This window comes from Phyllostomus hastatus, unplaced genomic scaffold, assembly GCF_019186645.2.
Source record: "Phyllostomus hastatus isolate PE091 unplaced genomic scaffold, TTU_PhHast_1.1 phas_scaffold_501, whole genome shotgun sequence".
Classification (NCBI taxonomy): domain Eukaryota; kingdom Metazoa; phylum Chordata; class Mammalia; order Chiroptera; family Phyllostomidae; genus Phyllostomus; species Phyllostomus hastatus.
Genome location: NW_025334033.1, coordinates 63,564,059 through 63,584,033, shown reverse-complemented (window position 1 = coordinate 63,584,033; position 19,975 = coordinate 63,564,059). Strand labels below are relative to the sequence as shown.

Here is a 19,975-nt window from a genome sequence, read left to right as displayed (position 1 = left end):
AACAGAGACACATCAACAGTGGAAAATCAAATTTCTAATGCATGCACATGGGGAATTCTCAGGATCGTGAACCAGCCTTGTTTCGTGGGAGGCAACACGCGGGACATGTTGGACGAAGGAGAGGAGCAGGGATCCCACGCAGTCGCCCGGTTTCGGAAGCGAGACTGTGGTTAAGAGGCAGGTGGGGGACACCGGAACGCACGTGGCTGGTAGATTCCTGCGCGCCCACCCGGAAACAATGAGCCGCGGGGGAAATCGACCAAACAGGCCCCTTGGGCCCCCTCTGGCCCTCCAGACTCAGTTCAAACGAGGCGGCCTGGGCGAGCCTCCTACGGTTCCCTTCCTGGAGAGAGGTCTTTCCCTCTGGATCTGTCAGGCCGCCAAGGGGGGAGGGTCCAAAATTCGGAGTCTTTTCTTAAATTAGCAGCTTAAAAGTCGAAGTCCCAAAAGGCAGCTTCAGGGTGGCAAAACTTTGGTCTCCTTCAGTACAGCTCCATTTACCTACCCAAAACATGCCCTCTGAGAAGGCTAGACGTGCAGCCTTTGGGGGCTGGGCTGTGGGACCTTGGGCTCACCCAGCCTCTCGCCACTGGGCTAAGGACGCTTCCTAAGCTCCGGGCCGCTCTCACGTGGCGCTGAGCGAGGCCCTCCTCACCCCGGGTGTTGCCGGCTGTGGGTGTGGCTTGGCCCAGGGCCCCGCAGGAAGATGCAGGTGGGGAGGGAGGAGCTTGGACTACTGCCAGTTCACTCTGGTCTTTTACGGAGTAACGTCTTTGGTAAGATTTCATTTGATGAAAAGGGTTTGAATGCTTTTTTTTTTTAAAAAAAAAGCAAGGAAAAAAAGTTTGAAGCCACCGATATAATGAAGAACTTAGCAGGGCGCTTTTAGGGTATGAGGATCGTCCTGCTTTCCTGGCGGTCCTTGTTGTCTTTTCAAAGCACCTTTTCTGTTGTTCAAGTCCCTTTCCAGCCAAGGGACTCTTTTTTTTTTTAGTGAAAAAGGGTTTTTTTTTGTTTTTTGTTTTGTTTTAGCTTTATTGGGCTAGAATTGACATATAACATTGTGTAAGGTTCAGGTGTGCGGCGTGTTGATGGGATCCGTGGACACTTTTTAATTAAAGCGAGAACGGGCCCCGAGGCTCACGGGGCTGACCGCGGGCGCGGCGCGGCGCGTCCTGGGGAGGAAGGTTTGCACTGCACACGCTGATGTCTTCAGTTAGCGCGAGCCAGATTCCGTCCTCCACCCCTTCTGGAAAACCGTGAGTTCCTGTCGCTTACTCCAAGCCTCTGCTTCATTGGTTCTGGTTTCCCAATAAATCATAAGACTCGAGTCCCTGTTGCAGCGTTTGTCAGGAGCTCAAGTTATTGGAGAGGCGGCTAACTTTGCATGGGTGTCCCAAAGCCAAGGGGTGCTGGGGTGCTGGATCCCCTCCCGCGCCGCGGGCACGACCGCCCAGCCCCGCGGGGATGTCCTCCCTGGGTGGGAAGTAAAGGGTCAAGAGGCCCTCCCCGCCCCCCCCCCTCCGCCCCCCACTCCCCGGCACTTGCCCGCCAATCGCCTCCAGCGGAGATGCTGGGAGCCCGAGTGCGGCTGCTCGGCCCCGGGGAAGGCGCTCTCCTCCCAGCGCTGAGCACTGGGTCCTGGCAGACGCCCCAAGATTGTTGTGAGCGCTGTAATCTGAACCAGCTGTGTCCAGACTGAGGCCCCATTTGCATTGTTTAACATACTTAGAAAATGAAGTGTTCATTTTTAACATTCCTCCTCCAATTGGTTTAATGCTGAATTACTGAAGAGGGCTAAGCAAAACCAGGTGCTCTCGCTGTGGGCTGTCCAGTGGCTCGGAGGACCCAGGCTCTCCCCTCGTCCTCTGCCCGGCTCGCTGTCCCCCCGCCCCCCCCCCCCGGAATACGATATCAGCGAGAGCCCCACGGGCCCAGAAGAGGCCGAAGTTCAGGAACCGCTCCGAGGGTACCGCACCGCGAGCTTTCTCTTCCCCGCGCTTTGCTTCTCCGGCTCCTGCATCTTGGACATGCCAGGATTTCAAAGGTAGGCTCTCCCCTCCGAACTTCTTCCTCCAGGGTCTGGAAACCTTCCCGCAACCCTGATGGGTGGAAAATGGCTATGGACCGATGCAGGCGGTGTCAGGATGTTGGAAAAGGCACGCGCGAGTGATGCAATGATATTGTTAATTATAAAAAGCTGCTCCTCTGTAGTGTTCATCGTGAAGCCCTCTTTTGGGAGTGGGTGTTTTAGAAGACCGTCTCAGAGTCAGCATCCGGCAGAGGTCTGCGAAAACCTCAGGGCTCGGTTCCTCTTTCTTTTCGGGAAGGGCAGCAAATCCGTGTGCCGTTTTTTTTCCAACAATTTATGTCTTTTTTTCAATCCGGGAGAGCCAGCACTGGTTCCCGAGCAATTATTTTGCTGCATTGGCTGCCGGACAAGCGAAGGAGGGGCCGCACATCCCGGGCTGGCTTCGCCCCTCATGCGGGGTCCAGGAAGGGCATGCGACCCAGAAGCCTCAAGCCCGTGAAAAGTGGGGGCTGCAGACCGAGCTACATGTAAGCGAACGTTTCTGCTGTTCTTTTAAGAAAATTGTAATTCCAGGTGAGGAGTCAGTTGCCCCAACTGTGAAGAGCCCTATCTAGGTTATAGCTGCCCAGTCTTTCCTGAGCAAAGTCTGGAAAACGGAGCTGCTTTATGGACAGGTCGTGGGCGTGCGTGCGTGCGTGCCTGTGCTGAAAACGAAGTTGGTGACAGTGTCATCCTGGAGTGGGGACACGCAGCCCTGAGAGTCTGCTGCTCTCTCTGGCTTTCCCCGCCGTAGTGAGGGTGATGCCCAAGGTGGGTGGACCCACCTGTTTCCCAAAGTCCCCAGGACCAGTTAGGACCACCAGAGGCTTCCCCAGGACCCCTACAGTTAGTTTATTTTTGTAGTTTGCTAGGGTTTTTCATGACAAGGTGCAACTGTTCATGGCAAGTGAGAGCAGCATGCTTGGGCATCCCTTCATTGTTTTAGAAAGCCTTCTCAGTCAGCCCATAGCTGACCTGGCCCCCAGGACCCAGCTGCGGCTTTTTGTGGGGGGGACTGGACTGGAGACTGGCCCTCACAGAGGGGACCTGCCTCAGGACCTCTCTCCCGCCAAAGGGGATGGGAGAGCCGGGAGCAGGGGAAGCCGTGGGGTGAGCGTGCCTTTTCCACGAGCCCTTGAAGTCCACGGCGTTCAGGCTACCTGTCCTGTCTCCAACATAAACGAGACAGGGTTTTGTAGCTAACCGAAAGAAAGCCTCTTGCGAAGAGACAGGAAAACATTGAAATTCATAATATACAGCCTGGAAAATCAACTTGTTATTGTTCTTTCATTCCTTCCAGATATAAATCTGGCTGTCGCAAATATCAAAAAGCCCCGGGACTTGGCTCTGCGCTTTGTAAGGTCAGCGCTGTCTGCAGCGCCCTAGAACTTTGGCTCGTGCAGGCGCTCGGGTGCAATAAAAACTTGTGGGTGCTCAGGGTCTTCAGTCCTTGGACTGGAGACTAGAGGAAGGAATGGGGCTGGCAACTTCAGCGCCACATCAGGCTTCTGTGCCCTCTGGATGCCACCTGAATCCCAGGGTCCTTAATTTGGGTCCTTGGGTTCCAAGTACCCAAAGCTGTTGACTCAGATGAGCCTTGTTCCCTGCACTGGGTGAGCTTTGTAGTCTGTTGAACACTCTCGTTATGAAGGGAGGGATTACACAGTGGAGATTTGTTTGATAGGAACATGTCGCCGAATCTAAGCGGGTCCCAGGTTTCACTGCTCTGCTGGAGAGGCCTCCAAGGTCACCTCCTCCAGGAAGCCTTCCTTGACCTTCCTTTCCCTAACTTCCAGCCTGGTTGTCATGGCACTCAGTGGGTATTTCTGTCAGTGTCCTAACCAAAGTGTGTAGATATTATTGATTCCTGTATCTCCCCAACCAGCTCTCCAGGGCAGGGATGGGGTCCTAGTTTTGTAGCCCTTCTGCCTGAGGTCCAGACCTGCTAGTTGTAGTTGCTCAGATAAATCCCCGTTGAACTGGGTAATGATAGCACCGAATAAAGCTCTACATTGGCATAGACTTTGTTTCTTCACCATCGTAGCCATTCGAAGTGTTCAATTCAACAGTGTTAACATTCGTCTTGTTGTGCAACCGGCCTCCAGGATTTTCACCTGGCGGAACTGAAACTCTGTTCCCTTTAAACAACTTCCCAGGCCCTCCTTCTCCCGGCCCCTGGCAATCACCACTGCACTCCCCGTCTCTGTGATTTGGGTTGCTACAGGCACCTCCTGCAAGTGGAACCCTACAGTGTTTGTCTTTTAGTGACTAGCTTACTTCACTTAGCATGATGTCTTCAAGGTCCATCCAATTCGTAGCCTGTGTCAGAATTTCCTTCCTTTTTAAGGTTGAGTAATATTTCATTGCGGGTGGATACCACATTTTGTTTATCTGTTCATTGATCAATGAGTGAAAGGTTGCTCCCACCTTTCGGCTATTGTGAATAATGCTGCTATGAACAAGGGTGGGTACACACATATCTCTTTGAGACCCTGTTTTTAATTCTTTTCAGTATATACCCAGAATTGGAATTGCTGGATCATATGGTAACTCTGTTGTGTTTTTTTTTAAAGATTTTATTTATTTATGTTTAGAGAGACAGGAAGGGAGGGAGAAAGAGAGGAAGAGAAACATCAATATGTGGTTGCCTCTTGTGCGCCCCCTACTGGGGACCTGGCCCACAAGCCAGGCATGTGTCCTGACTGGGAACTGAACCAGTGACCTCTCAGTTCCCAGGCTGGCAGTTGATCCATTGAGCCACGCCAGCCAGAGCCCACTGTTGTATTTTTTTAAAGATTTTATTTATTTATTTTTAGAGAGGGAAGGGAGGGAGAAAGAGAGAGAGAGAGAAACATCAATGTGCAGTTGCTGGGGGCTGTGGCCTGCAACCCAGGCATGTGCCCTGACTGGGAATCGAACCTGCGATGCTTTGGTTTGCAGCCCGAGCTCAATTCACTGAGCTACGCCAGCCAGGCCAATGTTGTATTTTTAAAGCATATTGGCAACTACAATTTTTGAGAGGAAAATGCTTGTGTTGTCGAAGGGCAGGAATCTCGGGCTCAGAGAGGTTCGGTGGCTTGTAAATGTCAGAGCTGGCCTGACTCCCAATTTTGTGAGTCCCCCCTAAGTTTTCCCGCTGTGCCGCTTCTCCTTTTGCCCAGGTGCCCTCCTCCTCTTCTCCCACAGGGCCAGCGCGAAGCCTGCTGTGGCACTGGGTGACTTTCTTGTGACACCTTCCTTCCGTGGGATCCGCCTTTCCTTTCCTTTCATCATTGGAGGGCATGGCTGGCTCCTTCCATCCGTCACCATTTCTTAATAAAGGTGTTTGAAACTCAGGCCCATCTCTCTGTAAGCAGTGAGATCGGAGCAATTGGCCGATACATTGTTAATACCACAGCAGTGGGTTTTAGGTTTGTTCTTCCAAGTAGCAAAAGCCTTTGTCGAAAAAAATGCCATCTGATGCATTACCCCAACGTAGAAAACCAGCAGAAGAGGCCCGTTCGGGGTGGGACGGTTGGGGTATCCAGGGTCCCCCTTGGTCGCTCCAGAGTCTCCCCCTCCCCCGACATAAGCACATGGCGACATCACCACCGCAAATGCACAGCGGCATGAGACCCACGTTCACCCTCAGATCTGCATCCGGGAAGGAGCTCGGGCATTTATGTCGACCTTTGCTCTCCACAGGATACTCACCGTCACCATTCTGGCGTTCTGTCTTCCAAGTCCTGGGAGTGCACAGGTAAGCTTCTTGTTTTGGCGATGACCTGGAAGCGTGTTGCAGATCAGGACGTCCGGCCGTGCCCTTTGGAATCCGAGGCTTTACAGTTCACCCAAATCGAGCTCCTCTTTATACAGAGGTCACAGCGGAGACTCGACCCAGGCGATGTAGTTCAGAATGGGCAGGGCTGGGACCTCGGGGCCCTGACCCCCAAACTGAGATTCTTATCATCGGAGCACCCCCTTCCTTTGTGTCCCTGGGAGCGGCGTGCCTTGACTTATCTTAAACGTTAAGTCGAACGTGGTCCACTGTTTCTGGGCAGCAGTGCCCCTGCGTGTCTGCACTTGGCATTAGCTGCTGAGCCAGGGCCGGCACCCAGCTCTGCTGGTTTCCTGAGCTTTACAGTACAGCCTCCTGGCTCATCCACTCTGTCTCTTTTGCTCCAAGACACCTGAACCCACTCCCGGGAATGCAGGCTAAATCCCTCCACTCAGGGAAGCGGAACTCCTGTTGCCTTCCTCCTGCGACAGGGCAGGCTCCAGGGGCCTTCCTGAGAGGCCCCGCGACTGGTTTTCTAAATGCAGAAACTTGCAACTCATGTTGTACGTGAAGCCTACAACCCTTGGGGACCACCGGAGATCTATTTTGGGCTGTGTCCTTGTGGAATTGCCTCGCTGAGTTGGAAAGGGAGGAATTTCCCCAAATCCACTTTTCTTAGAAAACAGACTGCCTCACGGAATAGCTTGTATTTTCTGTGCAGACGTCAGGATCACGTAGAGGAGTTCATAGGGTACAAAGAACTCCTGCTGGGGGCTGGGAAGGGGAGGTTGGATAGCACCCAAAGAGAGCGACTGCGGGGAGGGCACCGGAAGTGCCTCATCAGACGCATCAGATGCGATCGTTGCGCTTCATGACTAGAGCATGAAACAACCCCAAACCATGTGCTTGAAACAGGGGTTTTGAAGCAACGGTGCAGGGCCTGAAAAAGTAAGGCTAAGTGTGGAATGATTGTGCACAAAAGGACAAGTGGGGGGTGTCACACAGGTGCTGGTGTTATGGATGTTTTATTTTCTTTGTTGCCTGAGCTTTCTGTGATGCCGTTCTAATGCTTTTAGAGTTAAACAAAAAAACGCCGGTAAAATGACCCTGCCGCCTCCTTCTCTCCCCTTCCTGCAGCAGCAATGCACTAACGGTTTTGACCTGGACCGCCAGTCAGGACGGTGTTTAGGTAAGAGGCCATGGAAGACCCTTCGTGGGGACGGGCTCATGGGTGGGGGGGGGGGACAGGTGGCGGCAGCCCCAGGGTAGGGCTGTGTCTTCCTTCGCTGTTGCCCAATACTATCACCGTCGGGTCCTCATGAGCCTGGCCCAGGGGAGAGAGCAGTGCCCGGGTGGTCGGAGGCGATGGTGCCCATTCATCCATCACCTTCTCTGTTCCCGCCACCTGTCCCCTTCACCGGGGTGAGCCCTGGGAGGGGGCAAAGATGGGTAAGAATTGGTCCCTGTCCCCAAGGAGCTCTCCATCAGCATTAGTGTCCGTAGGCTGCCACACTGAATGGCCACCGATGTAGTGGCTTAAATAACACAAATGTATTATTATCTCACTGGTCGGAGGTCAAAAGTTCGACAGAGGTCTGACCGGGCTGATCCGAGGGGCCAGCAGGGCTTCGTGCTGCTCTGGACGCCCTAGGGGAGAATCCAGGTCCTTGCTCATGCAATTGTTGGCACCATTGAGTTTCTTTCTTTCTTTAAATTGAGATGTAATTGACATATGACATTCTGTAGGTTTAAAGTGTCCGACATGCTCATTTGATGTATTTATGTATTGTAATATGATCACCACCATAGCTTTTGCTAGCACCTCCATCACATGATATAATTCTCCTTTTTTTTTGTGATGAGAACATTTAAGATCTGCTCTCTTAGTGATTTCTAAGTATGTGATACAGCCCTGTTAACTGTCATCCCGGTGCTGGGCATTAGACGCCCAGAGCTTGTTCATCTCATAGCTGGAACTCCGTACCCTTCTTCCAGCCTCTCCCAGTCCCCTCCGGCCCCCAGCGCCCACCGTTCTGCTCACTGTTTTCAGAAGTTCGGCTTTCTTAGATTCCACATGTGAGTGAGATCATGCAGCGTTTGTCTGTCCCTGTCGGACCCACCTCCCTTAGCACGGCACCTCCCAGACCCACCTGCGTCGTTGCAAACGGCAGGACTTCTTTCTTTTGTGCCTGGAGTGATATCCCATAGTGTGTGTGTGAGAGAGAGAGAGAGAAAGAGAGAGACAGAGAGAGAGAGCGAGAGAGAGAGAGAGAGATCTTCTTTATCCACCCATTCATCGTAGATGGGCACGCAGGTTGTTTCCATACCTTGGCTACCATGAATAATGCTGCAATGAACATGGGGGTGCAGGTGCCTCTTGACACCCCATTTTCATTTCCCTTGGATGCCTACCCAGAAGTGGACTTGCTGGACCATATGGTCGTTCTGTGTTTTGTTGTTGTTGTTGTTAAAGATTTTTTATTTATTTATTTTTAGAGAGGGAAGGGAGGGAGAAAGAGAGAGAGAGAGAAACATCAATGTGCGGTTGCTGGGGGCCGTGGCCTGCAACCCAGGCATGTGCCCTGACTGGGAATCGAACCTGCGACACTTTGGTTCGCAGCCCGTGCTCAATCCGCTGAGCTACGCCAGCCAGGCCTGTTCTGTGTTTTTTTTTTTTTTAATTTAATCTTTATTGTATTTCCCCCATTACCATTTAGTCCTCTTTTACCCCCTCCCCCCAGCAGTCACCACCCTGCTGTCCGTGTCCACGGGTCCTTTTTCCTTTTTGCTCACTCCCTCCGCCCCCTGGCCTCCCCCGCTACCAGCTGTCATCTGTTCTCCATCTACGGGTCTGTCTCTGTGTTGCTTGTTAGTTCAGTTTGCTCATTAGATTCCACATGTGAGTGGAATCATATGGTATTTGTCTTTCTCTGACTGTCTTACTTCACTCAGCATAATGCTCTCCAGGTCCGTCCATGCTGTTGCAAAGGGTAAAAGTTTCTTCTTTTTTATGGCCAACTATAATTCCTCCCAGCGCACCACTTTCATGGATGAGTTCAGGCTGACAGCTACCGAACGGGGCCCTCAGAGCCCGCACTTCTCCTCTCCCAAGGTGGGAGCTGGTGGGAGGTTCCCAGGTGAGATGGCGGGGAGGGGGAGCCGTCAGCCTCCTGGCATCCCCGCCAGCCTCCTGTCCCACGTGGAGCAGCCCCCGAGGCTGGCGGGAGGGCCCCGTGTGTGATCTCAGACTAGGGCCAGAGCTCAGGCTGCCCCTGCCCCGGGCCAGCCAGCGAGGCTGGTGCTCTAGAACGCCCCCACCTCCCCTTCCAGGCAGAGCAGGCGGCGCGCCGGCCCGGCTGGCAGGGCGTCCTGCTTGCTGGCACGGTGTGAGCTGGCTTCCCAGTGGGGCCCCGCTTGCTTCCCTAACCAGGAACTAGCTCGCGGCCAAGCCTTGTCCTGGAGCAAGGGACTCTTTCTCCCCAGCCCGGCTGCTGTCTGGGGCAGAGATGGTTCCCGGGCCGACCACCCCAGGGTTTCCTGAGCATCCTGTGGGCGCACAGGCGTGTCTGAGAGGCTGCCCCCACAGATAAACACTCTTTATTTTAATAGTTCCACGTTTATGTTTACTGTTACCTTCTAGTTACTCTAACAGATAGTGCTTTTCATTTGCTACAGTCATGCAAAATGTAAAAAAGTACATTTACTTGAGTTTCATATGTGGCTTCATGTTTTAAAACGTACCAAGCAGCTGATAATACAGGTGTGTGTGGATAAGGCCAAGATCCCGATGGCGGCAGTTGACGGCCGACGTCTGGGGGACGTTGGTCATTTTGACTCTACGTGACGAGCCCGTGGGACACTTGTCGGCGACGGGCTGGGCGCTGTTTGGGAGCAGATGCGGGTGGAGTGTTTTGGGGTTCTTCTGGGCGCAGAGGGCTGCTTACTGAAGCCCTGCCCCCGCCCCCCGTGGAGCGTGGCCGGGGGCGCTCACGCCCGTCTCCCCCGCGGCCTTGCAGATGTGGACGAGTGCCGGACCATCCCGGAGGCCTGCCGAGGGGACATGATGTGCGTGAACCAGAACGGCGGGTACCTGTGCATCCCCCGGACGAACCCGGTGTACCGCGGGCCCTACTCGAACCCCTACTCGAACTCCTACTCAGGTCCTTACCCGGCAGCTGCCCCGCCGCTGCCGGCTCCGAACTACCCCACGATTTCCAGGCCCCCCATCTGCCGCTTCGGGTTCCAGATGGACGAAGGCAACCAGTGTGTGGGTGAGTAGCCCGGCGTCCTGAGCTCCCTGTCCACCGCGCCCTGCGGAAGGCCGCGTCCCAGCCAGCGGGTCCACCCTGACGGGTGGTTCGCTGCCCGCCAATGCGCCAGTGAAATGACGGCTTGCTTTTGACATGGGTTTTTCGCTCCTCGAAGCCCGTGGCTGTGGGCGCCCTCCCGTCCAAGGAGCAGTTGGGTCTGGTGGTCAGGACAGTTCTCCAGGAAGCCGATTTGTTCTTTTCTTTATTTTCATCCGTCCATCTATTATCTGTCTGTCTGTGTTGCATCCATCCACCCACCCCTCCGTCTCTCCACCCTGTCACCTATCTGTTTAAAGACCAAGTTCACAGTTTCCCTGTTCAGGGACAAGTGCCACTGCTCACACTTAGCGAGCAAATCACAGAACGAGATCTGGAAAGGACCAGCGCTTTCTTTTCAGCACCACCCCTCGCCCCCTGAGCGGAATGGGTACTCCTGAAACAGGAGAAGCTGTGAGGGCCAGGACCACTGTCCTGGAAAGACAGTGGCTCCTTGGGTGGGCACCAAGCCCTTTGGGCCAGAAGGAGCCTCACTGATGGGTGCTCATGGCACGAGGGGCTCCCTGGGGAGAGGGGTCTGCCATGAGTCCCTAAGGGGTCGGAGAGTGGTATGATGGGGACCCTGGGGAGCCTGGTGTTCTGGCGGCCAGTGTGGCCTTGGCGGAGGGTTACCTGGACTGCCCCCGCCACACCTGGTCACTTGGCTGTGGCCGGACCGAACCCTCTGTATCTGTCTCCAGCTTTGGGAGACGGTCTAGCGTGATGATGGCTCCCAACGTTTGTGATCATGTGACTCAGGTATGAAGTCTTTTTGTCCCTGGTCCGCCATCATATGTGATGTATAAATGACGTACATATCCTGTTGCACTAATACGGTTTGAGGAGTACAAAGCATATGTAAGGAACAGAAAAATTTAAAGGATAGGGTAAACATGAATGTGAATTGAAGTTCTAGTATTTCCTTCCTTTACCCTGGGAGTTTAGGCGAATGTCCCCAGTCCATGTAGTGAGACGTTTTTTGGTTCCATTCCAGGGCTCTGGAGTGTTGAGCAGTACCCAACTGTCAGACTCTGTGTAGTTATTTTGTAATGTCTTCTGTATGGTCATGCAAATGAGCATGCATTTATACTTGAATGCATGCAAATAATATGCCAACGAGTGTCCTTGCGAGGTACAAGGGAAAACTGGACGTGCCTGGACCCAAATGTCTCCATTCTTACCGGTCTCAAGAGGTGGGGTGCGGGGGAGAGGCAGGAGGGAAGGGGTGAGCTGGTTGAAGGTCACTCTGAGTGTAGATGATCGTGCAGAGAGAAAGAGGGTGGGACCCAAAGCTCCGTGGCCTGAAGCTTCGGTGGGGAAGAGAAGGCCCCTTGGTGGGGAAGAGGAGAACACTCCTTCCTGTAACAAGCAGCAGAGCAGTAGGCATTGTAACTGGAAGAGACCTTACAGGTTACCTTTGGTGTCTCCCTTCCCTTCTGTAGAAAAGGGAATGTGGACTCCGTGGGTTAGACACGTGCAGAGGTGGGTGGGGGTCCGCTCTCCTGACAACCAGTCTGCATTCTCCTAAGTCGAGCACACGGCCGCTCGCATCTGCAGAGAGAAACGATCTCAAAAGCAAATGCAGACAAAGTGGGGTTGGGGTTGGGGTGCAGCTCTTCCAGGGTGTCCTGTGCGGCTGACCTGTGCGCCTCTTGACGTGGGGAAGGGGGAGTAATGGCCCTTCGAGGCACTGCAGGTGTTCGGGCGGGGCTGCTCGGTCCGACGCCCTGGGCCGTCTCCCAGGCCCCGCTGGCCCAGCAGCTGGGGAGGGCTGCAGGGCTGTCCGAGCTCCTCCCGCCTCCCATGGACCTCCCTCCAGGACCCCGGTGCCTTTGAGGAGGAGGACATGGCTGGGAAAGCTATGCACCTCCTGGTCCCTGTGACGGCGTGCAGTGCGACGGCTCTAGCCCTGTCACACGGAACATGCGGGGCCTTCATAATGGCCCTTTTGTAAGAAAAGTAACAATCGAGGAACCCTGCTGAGGACTGGCACTGGGCCCATCCATTTCCAGAAAGTTCAGCATTATGCATTCATAAGTCCGGAGCTCTTTCTAACTTCCCTGCACTCCACCTGACGGTTTCCTGGTTTACAGAGGGTCCTTTTGGGCATTGAAAGAGGTGGCCTCATGGGGAGGGGTCAAGAGAGGGGACAGGGAAGGGAGTTTCTCTTTCCAATGCTGTCTCCTCCAGGAAGAGAGAAGAGAGAGGTAGACCTAGGAACAGGCCGCTGGGGAGCAAGGCACATGGGTGATGGACAGGGGGAAGGACCAATGAGGGGACGTTGTCGTCGCCACCCAGAGAAGGAGCACGTTGGTGTTTCCCAGAATGCAGGTCCAACCCTACGGAGGAAGCCTGGAATGAACCGCCGGCAACTGCGGAGGACTGGGACACGTTTCTGAAACTTTGGCGCTCTAAGAGAGGCAGACCACAACCTCCAAAGGGGTCCCCGCCCCCTCCTCCTCCAGATAAAAAGTAACAGAAAACAGTAACAGTAGCAAGCACTCACAGAATGCCGTGTGCCCGGACCTGCACACGAATGAACACGTTTAATCCTCACGGCAGCCCTACGAGGTAGGACGATTATTACTCCTGTTGTATGATGACGCCCCGGAGCACAGAGAGGTCAGAAGAGCAGGGAAGCTCACACAGGATGGTGGGGCCAAGCCAGGACTTGAACCCGTTCCGGCTCCGGGTGAAGAGACTGAGGTGCAGCGAGGTAAACGTTTGTCCAGAGCCTCTCGGAGAGTCGGTGGCTGGAGCCATGATTAAAAACTGGGACCTTCCTTTTGAAACGTTTTTTTTTTTTTGCAATTAACGCTTGTGTTCTGTGAAGCTCTGACCCTGGACAAAAGCAGAACAACGCGGTGAACGCTCAGCTGCCCGTCACCCGGCCTCAGCGATGAGCGGTGTAGACCATCCCCATGAGTCCTGCGTCCCCCTCACCTCGGGGGTTTCTTTACAGCGAATCCCAGGTGCTGTATCATTTCATCCTGAGCTACTTCAGGATGTATCTTCCGGAGATAAGGTTTCTTCTTAAAAAATAGACACAACACTGTCATCCGGCCCACGAAAGTCCACACCACCACCTCGGCAGTGGCCAGACTTCCTGGGTGGCCTCACAAACCTTGTGTTTCTGTCGGTTGGTTTGAATCCGACCCAGACGAGGCCGACACATCACGCTGGGTCAGCAGCCCTCTCCACGCTTAGTCCTGGTGTTTCCCCGGCCCCTTACCTGTTGCAGCGCCTGAGTCGTCTGTCCTGTAAGAAATCCTGCACTTGGGGCTTAGCCGACGGTGTTCTCGCGGTGGTATTCACACGCTCCTTCACCCCTCTGTCTTCCCGCTAGAGACGTGACCCAGTTTGGGTCTGGTTTTTTGGCAAACTGCTTCCCAGGTCACGCCGTTGCTCCTGTGTTCCTTCCGTGCCCAGGTTTCTGCTCCTGAGTCGCTGGACGTCTGCCGGAGTTTGCAAAGGCGAACGGGCGTCCCTCTGACTGTGGCTAACTGCTTCTGAGTTCGGGGCCCCTTTCAGGAAAGCAGCTTCCTCCCTTGTGCCCAGATTAGACCCTGCCCTTTGGTTTATGTGGGTCAGGCAGGGCCAGGCTCCTGACCTTGGCACCCGGGTCCCTGGGGCCTCTGAGCTTCCTTCTCCCCACGTCTGATTTGGGTTCCTCTTCGAAGGTGACTAGACCCTGCTCCTTCAGAAGCAAAGTTCGGTTTGAGTCCACAAGCCCCTGGAGGTAAATCTGGACCAGTCGGGACACTTGCAGACAGCATGAACCAGCGTGACCCAGGAGCCAAGACAGTTTTGTGTCATTTAGAAAACTGGGCACTGGCCAGGTGGCTCATGTGGTTGGAGCATCGTCTTGTACGCCAAAAGGCTGTGGGTTCAGTTCCTGGTCAGGGCACATCCCTAGGTTGTGGGTTCGATTCCTGGTCAGGGTATGTACAGAAGGCAACAGATCAATGCTTCTCTCTCTCTCTCTTCCTCTCTCTTCCTCTCTCTTTCTTCCCCTCTCTCTACAACCAACAAGCATATCCTTGGGTGAGGATTAAGAAAAAGAAAGAAAACGGGCACCTTGGCTTGGGGGTGGTGGGCCTCCCACCTCGTTAGAGTGTTTCCCCTGGACTTCGGACCCTTGGGAGATCTGGAGACCAGCCCCTCGGGGCGGAGAGCCAGAAGGACATGGTTAGTTGGCAAGGAGGAAAGGGCTGCCAGGAGGAAGCCTTGCCCCCCCAGGAAACAGCCAGGACCCAGACAAAAGGCAGAAGGGAACACGCACGAAGGGTTCTGAGTTGGCCCGAAGTCGTCTTGGGGACGGGACAGCGTGGGGCTGGCGAACAGCGCTGGTGCCGAGGGCTCAGAGAGAGGGGTGAGCCGCACCGAGGGGTTGGGGCGCCCTGGATCCGAACCCCCCATTCAGGAACCTTCCTGTCGCAGCTCGCCGCCTCAGAGGCCTCTGGTACGGGTCCCTGAACGTGGGTGCCACTTGCCTCTGAGTGTTCGTCTCCTCTGGGGCTCAACTTGTCACCTCTCTCTGGGTGGACATTCTTAGTTCTGCCTTTGCTAATCAACTTGGCATTGGCAGATTTCGGGACTCCACCAACAGCTAGTGTTTGCGGCGTAGAAAGCAGCTATTCATTGGAGCCACGCGACCCCGGGGAGGGGGCGGGTGGGGGGCGGCACTGCAGAAACTCTTCTGGCCGCTTGTGATAAAGCGGTACCTGTGTTCTCCTGGCTCAGGCTTTTCCCCCGGATCAAAGCGCCTGAGCCGCAGGGAGCAGCACATATGGATCCTTTTGGGAGACGGACGGCTGTTGGCCTGAGGTTTTTCTCTTGAGTTATTTTTCCTGAGAGCCAGCCAGGATTCCCTCAACCCATGTATGCAGAGAACCTCGTGGGTGCCAGGTTCTGGCCTAGGCGCTGAGGGGGCGGGGCGTCCGGGCAGAGCTCACCGTCGAGGAAGGGGGACCAGCTGGGAAGCCAGCCGCTGCGACTCCCGGCGGCCTCGGACAGGTTCCTGAGAGGGCGGGGGTCGAGGAGTGGCGAGGGCCGGGACTCGGGAGTCAGGCGGGGCTTGATTCTCACCTTGGTTTGGCCGCTTCCGAGCTGTGAGAGCTGGGTCTCCATTTTCTCGTCTGGACAATGGGTCTAACAAGGCCTGCCTCACAGATAACAGGTGGAAGTGCCCTGTCCGGGGTCTGCATGGAGTCTCACGCAGTAAATAGTGAAGGGGAAAGATTCGGGGAGGAGGCGGCCAGGGTCTGGCGATGACAACCCATGGAGAGATTCGTGGGGTCAGAAAATGTACTGGAGGCCTAACTCTCTTTTTCTTTTTTCTTTTTTTTATTTTTTATTTATTTATTTATTTATTAGATTTTATTTTTTTATTTATTTTTAGAGAGGGAAACATCAATGTGCGGTTGCTGGGGTCATGGCCTGCAACCCAGGCATGTGCCCTGACTGGGAATCAAACCTGCGACACTTTGGTTTGCGGCCTGAGCTCAATCCACTGAGCTACGCCAGCCAGGGCTCTTTTTCTTTTTTAAAGTATTATTCATTTATTTTTAGAGAGAGGGAAAGGAGGGAGAAAGAGAGGGAGAGAAACACTGATGTGATATGAGATGAATCAATCGGTTGCCTCTCCTAGGTGCCCTGGCTCAGGGGCTGAACCGAGGCGTGTGCCCTGACTGGGAATTGAACCGGCGGCCTCTCGCTTTGCAGGACGATGCCCGACCCCCTGAGCCACACTGGTCAGGGCTGGAGGCCTGCTTCTTTAAAACGTTTAAAATGACCTAAAACTGAACTTGGCGCACACCCACCTCGCGGGCCTTTGCCCAGGTCGGCCCTTTGCGGAAACATCAGTCAGATGCTGCTTTGAAACACCAGCGAGGCCTGGGTTTGTTTGAATGGTGAGACAAAACAGTGGGACGTGGTTGGGAGGTGGCATTTGTTCCCAGCCCGTAAGACAAGGGCGGGACACTGGGAGACCTCGCCCAGCCCTGGCGTCACAGGCTCCCGCAGGCTCCCCTTCTGCTGACTCTCTATACAGGCCTGGGCTGTACCTTCAAACCCAGTCAGTCCTCAGGCAAACGCAGGAAGCCCTGGCCACTGGGCTCTGTAGCCGCCGAGGGCTTTGGCACCGGGAAGGCCTGGGAGGCGGTGGCCCGGGACCGAGGCATGGGCTGGGGGTGGGGGCCCACTGCTGGGTTCACTCGGGTGCCCTTTGACCTGGGCCTGAGCACGCTGGTTCAAGTGCACCCCACTTCCCGGGGCGTCCCCTTCTTGCTTCAGGTCCTTTCTGATCCGTGGCTGGGAGGGTGAGCAAGCAGCGCAGCCTCTCTGCACCTCAGTGTTCCCGTCTGTGCATGGGGGTCGCAGGGCCAGCCTCCTTCCGCAGGGCAGCGGTGAGAACGGAAGGCGAAAATGCGTGTGAAACTTCCCGGTGGCAGGGAGGCTGGCTCCCGTGGGGGGGGCGGGGCAGTTCCAGCTGCTGTAGTTTTGTTTTCTTCCCGTTGGGCCCCCCCCCCCCGACCCGTCACGGATTCGCCCACCCCCCAGTGGTGTTATTCTGCCAGCGCCCATTTTCTCCTTCGGGGATGAGCTTGACCAGCGTGTTCCTTTCCTTCCTTTCCGAGGGTTGGGGGTTGAAGTCTCGTCCCTTTTCAGCACTGGGGGCCGGTGACCTGTACCTCCAAGGAGATCTCAGCAGCCAAGAGGCTCCAGGAATCACGCAGAGCCGCTCTTCTCCGAGGGGTCACGTGCCCAGGTGTCACGGGGTGGGGGAGGGGAGTGCAGGTTCCGACTCCATGGGCGTCTGGGGCGAGTCCAAGGTCCCGCCGTTCTCACTGGCTCCCTGCAAACGTGAGGTGGCCGGTCCCCTTGCATCAGCCAGGCTCTGGTCCCTCTGTCTGCTGTCGCACAGGGTTCTACTTAAAGAGCAGTAGAAACTCCATTTTTAAAATGGAATTCCCGTTTTGTCTGGATTTGTTAGAAGAAGGTATTTTGTTTAAAAACAAAACCAAACCTAAAAGAAATGATTTTGGAGCCTACACTGAGGCAGCAGGCTGTCGCGGTGAGGGACCTGATAGGACATCAGTGAGAACTGGTCTCTGATCCCAGGTTTGCTGGGTATTCTCTGTGTGACGTTACAAAAGTCACTTGGCCTTTCTGGTCTACATTTTATTATTTGCAAAAAGAAGGATGGTAGGAAATTAGGGGTCTTAATCCAGGGTCTGTGGATAGAATTTAGAGGATTCATTTTCATGTGTTTTCCCCACTAACTTACAATGAAATTTAGCATTACCTCCAGTTATATAGGCAATAAGTTATAGAACTGTTAGCAGTAGCTGGGGCAGTACTAATAAGAGAAACACAGATATATTTTTAAAAGATTTTGTTTATTTATTTTTAGAGAGGGGAATGGAGGGAGAGAAACATCAGTGTGTGGTTGCCTCTCACGCGCCCCCTGCTGGGGACCTGGCCTGCAATCCAAGCATGTGCCCTGACTGGGAATCAAACCTGTGACCCTTCGGTTTCTAGGCCAGCATTCAGTTCGCTGAGCCACACCAGCCAGGGCAAAACACAGATATTTATACATCCCATTATAGCTGTAGCTGTTCTTCTGAAATACTTTGAAGAGTTGACATTCTAAAATATTATTTTAAAATACCTTTCTCACTCATCCCTACTCCAAAATCGTAGAAGACATTAGTCTTGCTGCCAATCTTGTGTAACGCACTGATGAAGACACGTATGTATCACCATAGCACAGGTTTGTTTGTAAAAGATCTTGATAACTGTCTCTCAGTGTAATGCTTTCCTTTTTTTTTTAATTTATTTATTTATTTTTAGAGAGGGAAGGGAGGGAGATAGATAGATAGAGAGAGACACATCAATGTGCGGTTGCTGGGGGTCATGGCCTGCAACCCAGGCATGTACCCTGACTGGGAATCGAACCTGCGACAGTTTGGTTCGCAGCCCGCGCTCAATCCACTGAGCTATGCCAGCCAGGGCATGCTTTCCTTCTGTGATCCTGTGAATGTAATGCTAGGCACTTAGAAGCACCATTCTGAGAAGGGTCCCCGGGTTTTATCTGTCTGCACAGCAGGTTCACAAAAGGCTTCCGCTCCCTGGACCAGACAGCTGATTTCTCAGGTCCTCTCCGACTCAAGGAGGTCCTGCTACTCCAAATCCTCCCGACCTGCAGGGGAGCCGACACTTGCGTCCAGACTGTCTGGGTCTTCTCATAGTTCATCGTCCTCCGCATTACTCAGTGATGTGGGCTTTCTCCCCTTGTGCTTCCACCAGCCCACGTGCTCAGGGACAGCGTCTGCCAGGACTGCACCGGTTCCCCTGCAGGAGGTGACCTCCCCCACCCACAGTGGGAGCTGGCTCTGCGAACTGGCCCTGGCCTGCCGTGAGGCGGGAGCCCGTGGGTGGGGCGCACCCAGCCTCGGTGCCTTGGTGTGGTAGGCACTTTGCCGGTGCCTCGTGTGGCAGTTTTCTCAATGACCTACAAGTTTTTCTTGGCTCTCACCTTATGTTCCTTGGTCCGGTCCTGTTTCTGTTCATTATGTTGCATTCTGGATGTAGCCCGCGTGTGTGAAAAGCAGGAGAGGTTGCAAGAGGCTAGACGGGTGGACTTTCGACAGCGGGACAATTCAGCTCTGCTCTCCGTGGTTCTGGCTCGAGGGGGTGCATGGCCCGGTCTCCAGAGAGTGCCTGCTGGAGGACAGGAGGGCACGGCTACCTGCCGGGTCGCAAACAGCCTCCCGTGCCAGGGCCAGGACAGCAGACCGGTCAGCAGACCCGTCCGTCGTGTGTGTTTTCCTTCACCGGCAGGCGCCGGTTATGGTCCTTCTCAGCGAGGCAAGATGGTGCCCAATGGGTTGAAGCAGAGGAGGGCGACTGTATCTTGTCCTTTTTCATCGAGGCTAGGAGATTTCTTTTCCAACGTCCTTTCGATGGGAGTGGAGGGAGCAGGCCACTGGTGAACTCTGCTCAGACTGCCCGTGTGGGTCCTGTCCCTGCCCCGGTGGCTCCTGCAGATGTCCCCCCCGGGGTCCCCATGTGCTGTGTGGATGGCGTCTGCAGGACATCGGTGGCTCCCGCCCCCCTTGCATTCTACGATGCAAGGGTGGCGCAATTTGGAAGCTCTTTGAGCTCCCTGGAATGCAGTCAATGAAATAAAGAAGTGAAAATACCACCTGAAGGCAATTGGTTAGTGTTGTGGAGACTACGAGCATGACAACATTAAAACTGATTAGAGCCATAAATTAGGAACCATATCTAATGCTGCCATCAGCGGCCTCACGTAAATACCATCTGATAGGCCCAGGTTATAATATCTTTGTTTTCTCACGGGACCTGGAGGGGGTGGCTCATCAGGCGGGGTGCGGTAGGAGATAGTATGATGCCGTGGGAAGAGCATGGACTTTAGGTTCAGACATACTGGGGTTCGAATCCCACCCCCACACAGTTGGTTGACTTGGGGTGTTAAACCCTTAGAGTCCAAACCCTAGGACTGGACCCTAGTACTTTCCTTGTGGGGCTGTTCTGGGCCTGGCAAAGGGGGCTGCTGGGTGTTGGATGGTCAAGTCCGCATGCCCTCAGTGACTGATGGCTGCTGTCACGCCGCCCTCCCCGCCTGCCCATCGGGGCAGCGATGTATTTGCTCCACACCCACCAATCACAGCCCAGGCACGGGTCGGAGAGTGGGGTGCCATTGGCTGCTCACTGCGGATGGGGAGGTTTGGGGAGGGAGAAACCGCCTTTCGGCTTGTGCCACCTGCTGACGCT

General features: G+C 54.5%; 1 protein-coding gene across 3 annotated transcripts in view; it reads left to right on the top strand.

Moving 5' to 3' along the window:
* The first annotated feature begins 1,117 nt into the window (after positions 1–1,117).
* FBLN5 (fibulin 5) overlaps positions 1,118–19,975 on the top strand; it is a 76,108-nt gene continuing 57,250 nt past the window's right edge. The window contains exons 1-5 of one of the 3 annotated variants that reach the window (XM_045823759.1): positions 1,118–1,259; positions 1,794–2,047; positions 5,756–5,810; positions 6,966–7,017; positions 9,845–10,099. In XM_045823759.1, the coding sequence (XP_045679715.1) occupies positions 2,031–2,047; positions 5,756–5,810; positions 6,966–7,017; positions 9,845–10,099 (379 nt within the window). In that variant the 5' untranslated portion in view covers positions 1,118–1,259; positions 1,794–2,030. Of the gene's footprint in view, positions 1,260–1,585; positions 2,048–2,249; positions 2,560–5,755; positions 5,811–6,965; positions 7,018–9,844; positions 10,100–19,975 lie in introns of those variants that run through there. The other 2 variants (XM_045823758.1, XM_045823757.1) reach the window with 2 other exon arrangements.